General features: G+C 37.1%; 1 protein-coding gene across 1 annotated transcript; it reads right to left on the bottom strand.

The window, feature by feature from the left end:
- Positions 1-2,500: 2,500 nt before the first annotated feature.
- LOC131336573 (uncharacterized) lies at positions 2,501-7,805 on the bottom strand. The gene is made up of 10 exons (XM_058372459.1): positions 7,478-7,805; positions 6,960-7,064; positions 6,759-6,875; positions 5,530-6,057; positions 4,971-5,335; positions 4,775-4,874; positions 4,546-4,605; positions 4,009-4,092; positions 3,744-3,860; positions 2,501-2,946 (listed from the first exon to the last, which is right to left on the bottom strand). Exons 1-10 carry the CDS (start codon positions 7,535-7,537, stop codon positions 2,644-2,646), a joined length of 1,839 nt encoding a protein of 612 aa, XP_058228442.1. The 5' UTR covers positions 7,538-7,805; the 3' UTR covers positions 2,501-2,643.
- Positions 7,806-8,514: the final 709 nt, after the last annotated feature.

Genomic DNA, 8,514 nt, shown 5'->3' with positions numbered 1-8,514 from the left:
TGTTATCTCTCTTCCCCCCCCCCCCCCCCCCCCCCCCATCTGTTGACTTGTATACATATACGCAAATACGAGTGAACATCAGGGATAAATGAGCAGAATCTTAATTTTCAGCTGATGATACAAGAGTTGTCAATGGAGTAATGACTAACATCTGCCTCAGTGAAAGCAATAGGAAGAAGAAACTTAGTTAATTACAAGAAGGTTCTATATCACTGGTTTGTTGAGTTCTAAGTGATGATCAGTAAACAGTCTGTCATTAGTGAAGGTTATCACTTGGGTTTGTTGAGTTCTAAGTGATGATCAGTCAACATTCTGTCTTTAGTGAAGAACAGATTCAAGCAAACATCAGGGGGTGATTCACCAGATTTCATGTATTGAGAGGTTTACAGATGGGCCAACTGGATTTGTTGCCTAATTATTTGTATTAGATCACGTCACAAACATCGATGTATAAACTTGAGCGACCTTTCCATTTCCTGCCTATTGATTTCGAGTTGAATTTCCTGCCTATTGATTTCGAGTTGAATTCTCTAGCATGGTATTGGAGTTAGCTTTCCAGTGCCTTTTGGGCATACTTTCTAAACCTCTTGTGAGGTTCACTCGTGTTATGCAATTAATAAATTTTAACGAATTCTATCATTTACAATGTACAATAATAAAGCAAAAACTACGGAAATTTACTGGACGTATTTGGATCTGTTCATCCGGAATTGGAATAAAGCAATAGTGTATTGAACCAGCTATTGATCTTGCAAAGAAGATGCCTTGGACGTCCTCAACTTCCAAGTGGTGGGAACTTCCAAACACATGAATCTTGAAGGTACGACCCTGCGACTACAACATTGTGTTAGTTTTGCTCGACGGCTCGTGATCGGTATGAAGCAATGCTATGAGATACGAATACTCTTGTTTTCCATCGAGTACTGACTGCATGGACTGGTGTGTGGGTCTCACTTTGGGGTCCCCTAGTTTAATAATTTTAAAATAACATTTCAAGTGGCCGGACAAAAAATTAGGTCATTGGATAATTGTTAATGTTTGATTCACTTATCTAAATTCGCTTCAAAATTCATTTAGATTTCAGAATCCTAAATTTTGATTAAAAATTTGACATGTTAAATCAAGCACTTGCAATTATCCGATTGATCTGATTTTTTGTATGAATTATTTTTAAGGAACCCCAAAGTCGACCTGATACACCGGTTTGTGCACAGCCGATCGGTATCCATAGTTGAGTTGCTTTTTTCCCGCCTGATATGCATTGGTTTTGCTGAAAGAGGCATATACGGCGGTTGTAGCCCTGCTGAAGCCACGTGCCCCTGTTCATATTAAGAGCAGTGCCCATAGCCTGCTACTAGTTCCCTTCCCTGTCCAACTTATTCATGAAAATGTCGTAAATCAGGCAAATCTTGTTTGTATCTTGCTCCCTTTCTGGGAATCCCACCCTTGTTAGCCCATATCTTTTGGGCTTCAAGAGGTGGGCTAAAGATTATGGAAGGGACTACTCTCTAGCCAAGCAAAAAATGAAACCAATTTTTAAATTTCGGGAGCTCATCCTTGGCCTACTTTTATGATTTAGAATTTATTGAGAAGTCAAACATGCAAAAAATCATGTACTCGGTAATAGATCAACAACAAATGACCGGCACATAATTATGTGGAAATGTAAGGGTTTCAATTTTGTGTAGTGATTTATCTTTTTCAAGATAAACGTGGTCCGAAATTGGGTTGATTCAATAGTAATTAAAATGATTTTGGCACAGTTAATTTTCTCGACAAGCTCCATAAGTTAAAATGATTTTGATTGTCAATAGTAATTAAAATGATATTGGCACGGTTAATTTTCTTGACAAGCCCCGTGAGTTAAATGATTTTGATTGTCGAAGCGGGTCTCAATGGGTCCAAAAAGTTCAAATTTATGAATCAATTGTCACAAGGGTATGTCTAGTGGAATCTTTTACGGTAGCATTATTTGTTTTCTTCTTCACTTCCATCTTGCCATCGTTACTCTTTAGGGCATTGATTAAATTCTCTTTGGTTTCCTATGATGAATGTTTACTGCAAGAACCTTAACCTGCAATTTGAGGTTCATTTTTTGTGGCCATGTACACCAAGAGGACCCTTTTGAAGCAGTTATCAGGCCACAAGGCTGGCATTCCAGTTTTCTACTCATGATCTTCAAAACAAAATCTTACACATACAGGCCTACACCCAAAGAAGTTCAAATTCATGTATCACACAGTCTTATAGCTTTGGTAGCGGGAATGGAGTACCATAAGGTACACTTGGATGGAACAGGACCATTGTCAGACACACCTTTTTTTTGGTTTGATCTCGTAGAAATTCTCACTCACCCGCCCACACTTATGACCAAGGAAGTTAAAACATACACTTCGAAAGTTAAAATTCTGCATGTTCCAGCAAAACAAGACTAAAAATCAATCTGCAGCGAATTCAAAAGAACTAAATGAAGAAATCCCATCATATGTATGCTTCTGTAAAAACCAATTTGAATAAATCAATAACCAAGACTCAAAACTCACTTGGAGGGAAAATACCCCCATAGTTTTCTTGAAAGACCAGATATACAAATGTACCTAATGCCGTAGACGTAGACTCAAGTTTCGCAGAGGAAATATGAGTTTATTGATGTATTAGGTACCTGAAACTGAAATTGTATGGCGTTACATGAACCAACTGTGAAAGAGGCTCTCTTCCCTTTACCTCGAGCCATTTAACCATTTCATTCCTGAGGTCATCAGGGAGCTGCAAGCAAACCCAATCCAGCAGTGCTTCCAAGTCCTTTGCAAAGTCGAGAAGATACCAATCTAACAGCTTGGGGATTATTAACTTGTTTGTTGTCGAAATGCCTACTGCCGCCTGTAAATAGTCTCTCTTTGCTGCTTCCAACTCATCCTCAACTCGAGATGCAGTATACACCCTCACCTTAATTTGGATAAAATTAACACAATTTCACAAACAAGATTGTATCCCTCAGATTAATGTTACGAAAATTCATAAAATTTGAGCATACTGAAGAAGGTACAACCAAAGTGACTTCGCTATGTTATGAACAGGAACTAGTATTAGGAAATCAAGAGCTCCTTATCCATGTATTTTGTGTATATGCATATAGTTGGATGGGAGAGTCCTAGTGCATTGTCTATTCTTATTCAAGACTTGTATCATTTGATGATGGCATGTGAATTGCTAGAAACATGTGAAGTGTATGGCTAACCAATAATGAAAGTTTCGTAAGGGGACTGTTATTGAGTGTTGAGTGTATGCCCAACAACAGCGACCTCATAAGAGTTTTTTAAACTGTTCGCAATATTCACTTATGTTAACCAACAAACTTATCCTCACACTGTATTTGGCTCTTGGGGAAACAAAGAGAAAAGAAGGGAAATTAATTAACAGAGAAACTGTTTATTTTCCTTACTTTGGGTCTGCAAAGAAGTGAGAAAGAATAGATCAAAGAAAATAGTTATTTCTTGCTTGTTTCAAAAGAAATTGGAAAGAACATAGCTAGGAAACTGATAAGTAAAGAAGTGGGGGAAAGTGAGAAAGAATTAGAAAGGAAAATAAGTAGGAAAACCTTCTCATTTACTTATGCCGCAATAATTCCTTTCTTTACCTTTCAGTTTTGGAACCAAACAAGCTAGGGAGGAAAATTATTGTCCTCTTTTGTTTTTTCTTTCTTTCCTCAAGTACCAAACTAAGCGAAATGTTTAGGAACTTACAGCTGGGGAGGACCAACTTCCACACGATAGTGCAAATGTAACCAAGGGTTCAGACCACTCCAACCCGAATATGCTGCGTGCTTTCACTTCATTATTTCTTGCCAGTTTTGGACAAGTCTATTGACATAGAGATAACAATGAAAAATTTATCAGCAAATTAGAACTTTGCTCGAAATATATAATGACAAAAATCTTCATTTACAGTCCGCTTCTGCATAAGATGAAACAAATAACTACAAGAAAAGCTGAGATAAATAGCACTTAGGTATTCCAAGTGATAAGGTAGCCTCAAGATAAAATGCTCAATTGTGATTGCATTCAACAAGTGTCCTCCCACAGAAATTGTAGCCTTGAGGGCAGGATAGTTGAAGTACAGTCAGTTGTTGGAATCAAAATGGTACGGCCAAAGGTATTAATAGAAAGACAAGTCGTACTTCAAATCTTTTACGGAGGATACACTAAACATTCAGGAAGTTTTACAATTGTCATTCTCCCACAATAGTGATCTATCTTAAAATTTTCAGTAAGAAATTATAGGAAGAATGCACGGCAGTAAGTCACATCCACAATATATTTATGCCACGCAATGCATTGTGCCTCGTATGCAAAACTGAGACCAGGTCTGAATGAGTCATTGGCATAAAACTGAAGTTTTAGCTGATACATATTGCTTGATTAGCGTTATATGATAGTTTTAGGATGATAAACAAAAGGTGAAAGTTCATGTGATAAGAAAACATAGGAAAAACGAGAGATCAACATAGCACAAGTAATATATTGTAAAATGACAAGGAGATCTTACCTTTTGCATCAGTCTGACGACCATTTCAGGAGTTTCAGGTATCCCCTGCTCTAGAAATGTCTGCAACGTTGGTTAAATATGCGTGTTTATCATACAACAGTTTTGGGATTACGTTAAAGGCAAATAATCCTTTTCCTAAGACAAAAAAATGGCAGAATTCGCTTGAAGAAAATCCATCAATATCTGAAGTCAACTTTCAGTCAATCTTTTGCAGTAGGTGAACTCTTACATTCATCATGCAGGAATTGTAAGTGTTTATCCAAAACGCAAGCTTCTGCTGATGAGTAAGACCCTCCAACTTGACAGAGGCTAGTTTGCTGAGGAGAAGCCTGAAATTTTGCCATTAAGTTACACACAGTAAATAGACCAACTTCATGAATCAGGGAGAAAGAAAATACAATCACAAACTACAATCATAAACTTACTTTAGCCTATGGACCAAAAATGAAGCATTCGCTTTCCTCTTCAGATCAATTGTGCCGGATTCAATAGAAAAGAGATGCTTATAAGGACCAATTTCTCTCTTTCGGAATTCTGAACAGAAGGAATATGGATCCTGAAAGTCTGTGTCTTGATGGCTCTCATGAGAGAGATACACTAGAGAAGGAATGGACTTTGAACCAAAACTCTTGTTCTTTGAAGTGCTGAGCCTCAGAAATATGCTAGACAAGCACTTCAAAACATCCTCAGAAATTTTGTTTGCAGTGCTGCCAACCTCCACCACTCCAACATCACATGAATGGACAGAGCTCTCTTGTGCTCGTTCTCGGTCTACTAATCTGAAATCCAACTGTAGAACAATAACTGAGATTAGTCCAGAACCAACAAGAAATAATAACAAGATTTCACAATCTCGTGTTTCATTAATGGCAAGTATTTGTATTTTCGACCAGAGAAATCATTTTACCTCTGGTTCGTTTTACCTTGTTTATTTTTGTTTTTCAATACATAGATTCTCTTCTAAAACTGCAATATAGTATATACCTGTAACTTCGGAGAATCAGCACATTTTTCTGTTGTGTTGATTGGAGTTCTCTTCACAGAGGTCTTGAAACTACAAGTTCTCTTTTCTGGAGGTTGCTTATCATTCTTGTCCTTTGCAGAATTAGGACATGATCGATTCTCCTTTCCCCGCCCATCTTCCAAAGAGGTAGTGGGTTTTTCCAAAGCTTGTTCACTATGCATTGTCCTATTAGAACAATGACTGGTTTTATCAAAGACGGGTTTAGATGAAAATAATTTTCTACTTGAAGCACTCCTGGATAGCAAACGACAAGTCTGCATTCCATATAATCCTGAATTTGCATCATTCTGGGACAAACACTGTGATTCTTCTTGTTTGGAACTTCTAGCTGAAAACTCTTCACATAAATCAACTGAATTCTCTGCATTCCTTCTGGGAGTTGTGTGAACGGCTTCCTGATATAGACCTTGTCTAAAATTGACAACTTGCTCTTCCAGCCGAACAACCTCCTCTTCTAAAACAGCTACCTCAGCAAGAAGCTCTAGTGTCTGCATTAACCACATTCTACATCATACCCCGGAGATCAACGTGAAAACGAATCAAGTCCAAAGAAGTAGATACCCTTAAAAGCATACTGCATACCTAAACACACATTTCCAATATACAGTATGTAACAGTCTAACAGAAAGCATGGAAATTTGGGGTTAATTGATCAAGTGACGGAAACTCAATTGAATGCACAACTTCATTCATTGATAACAGTCAAAGCTGTCTCTCTAGCTTGGTTAGCTCCTCCTTATCTGCTTGTCAAATCTCACTCAAATTGCCTTATTCTAATCACGGATGGACAAATGAATATGGAGTCAAAAGTTCTGAAGCTAAAAATCTCGATTAAGATAGGCTGATTAGAAAATTGAATTCATATGGATCCCTCCTTTCTGTTCACTCATTCGTAATTCCACTTCATTAGTCCTTTGGGCAATCCAAAGCTGAGTTGAATCCGTTGCGGATTCAACCCAACACAATCATGATAACACGAATAACAAATCAAGCAAGAACACAAATAATTGGCACGAAGATTTTTACGTGGTTCCCAGTTGTGTAACTGGGTACATCAACAACTCACATTGGTTTCCGCAATTACCTACAAATGACATTGGGTAATTCACAATCCAGACACAACCATTTTTTATTTTGGATGAAAGACAGATCTAAGTGAGTTCAATTTGCAATATAATACAATTCTCACATCTGGAGGTAGATAAGGAGGAAGACGAGGCAAAGCTCCCAATGGTCTATTGAAAGCTCTCTCCAGTGCTCTATGGACATTCTCTTCATGTCTTAACTTCTTTTTCAGTTTATCCACCTGCCAATATTTACAATTTAAACATATACCAATACAAACACTAAAATGTAAGTCTTTTTTTTTTGGCTGAGAGAATTATAATACATCTTCAAGTAAAGCCAATGTTCTTTCTCTATTAATTTTACGCCGATTCGCCGTGGCTTTCTGGGTACCCTGCGCTCTGCTTCCCTTTACTTCCATCTTCTTCTCCTATAAATAAATAAATAAAAACACAGTTGCAAATTTCTGAAATAAAAAAAATACATAAAATAAAATTGTGGGGCATGAAAATTATTCGTTTCTTGGGAACAACAAAGAGCCCTGTTTAGATTTGGATCAAAAGTGTTCCACTTTTTGTTAAGAATGATGAGTATTTGACAAGTGCCCGCAACCACACGGAATAATCAAAACCCAGAAACTCAAAGTAAACAAAAAAGGAAAAGAAAGAACAGATAAACATGCAGAGTAAATGATAAATTTTGCAACAAATTTTTTTGGTCGCTTTGATTATAAAAGAATTCAGCAATTCGGAACGGAATTAACGCATGCATTTTGAAAATGTATAGCACATCCAACATAAAACTTCGACGTTATAAAGCTAGTAAAATGAAAAATGAACTTACTTTTGGAGGATTCAATGGAGCTTTGATGGGGTGTAGAGTAGCGCGGATTCTTGTATTCATTTTTTAAGATCGACGTATCTCGAAAATTCTGTTGCACGGGAAAAGAAACTGGGCAAGTGGAGAGCAGTTTAGAGAGAGAGAGAGAGGAGCGGGAAAGTTGAAAGCGAAGTGAGGGAGAGAGAAATGCAGTTTATTGATAGGGAAGGCGGTAAATTGATCTCGAAAGGCGTGTGTGTGTGTGTGTGTGTGTGAGAGAGAGAGAGAGAGAGAGAGAGAGAGAGAGAGAGTGCAGAGGTAAACGACGAGGTTTCGAGAGAGGGAGAGAGAGCAGAGGTAAACGACGAGGTTTCGAGCTATGTTACCGAAGCAGGTGGAGGGGGGAAGAAAAGCATAAAAGCCGTTTAATTCCTTAATTTATTGAAATGGAATTGATTTTCACACCTCCGTTTATCCAAGAGCACCTTTTTTTTAGTCATGTAATAAAATTACATGATTACCCTTTTAATGTGTGAAATGAATGATAATTTTGTAATTGTACATGAATAAAGACAAAAAATAGAATAGATTTGAACAAAAGAAGAGTGTGAAAATCAATTTCCTATTAAAAATTCTATCACCATAAACATGCACACAAACACTTCATATAGTACATACTTGCATTTATTTATATGAATGTGAGCGTGTTCAATAATTCAAGGTTGTAGAAAATTTGTTAATTTATACTCATCCTGTTCAATATTAAGAAAAATAAGCCTGTTTAGCCACCTCAAGCCGTTTAGCCCCGCAACAAAACTCACATTGTTATGTAGGGAGGACTCACAAATGAATGTATTCTTACAAAGTTTAATTAGATTTCTAATATTTCTACTCCTTATTTCTTCTTATCAAAAATCACTTCAAATTATTTACGATGGTTTATTTGTGAAAATTCATATACTTTTTTACTTAATTTGACTTTGCAAAGAGGACGAATATTTCAAAATATTCCAAACTAAAATATTGAACACACAAAATAGGACAAGCAAGGGCGGAGGGAA

This window comes from Rhododendron vialii, chromosome 8a, assembly GCF_030253575.1.
Source record: "Rhododendron vialii isolate Sample 1 chromosome 8a, ASM3025357v1".
In the NCBI taxonomy this organism is placed as follows: Eukaryota; Viridiplantae; Streptophyta; class Magnoliopsida; order Ericales; family Ericaceae; genus Rhododendron; species Rhododendron vialii.
Note: the sequence above shows the minus strand (reverse complement) of the source record. Positions and strands in the feature narration are given on the sequence as shown.

Coding starts and splice junctions, on each gene's coding strand:
- LOC131336573 (XM_058372459.1), bottom strand. CDS start 7,537: ATGAATACAAGAATCCGCGCTACTCTACACCCCATCAAAGCTCCATTG. Junction 7,065..7,477: donor CTCCATTGAATCCTCCAAAA/GTAAGTTCATTT, acceptor ATTTATTTATAG/GAGAAGAAGATGGAAGTAAA. Junction 2,947..3,743: donor GAAGTTGGTCCTCCCCAGCT/GTAAGTTCCTAA, acceptor ATCCAAATTAAG/GTGAGGGTGTATACTGCATC.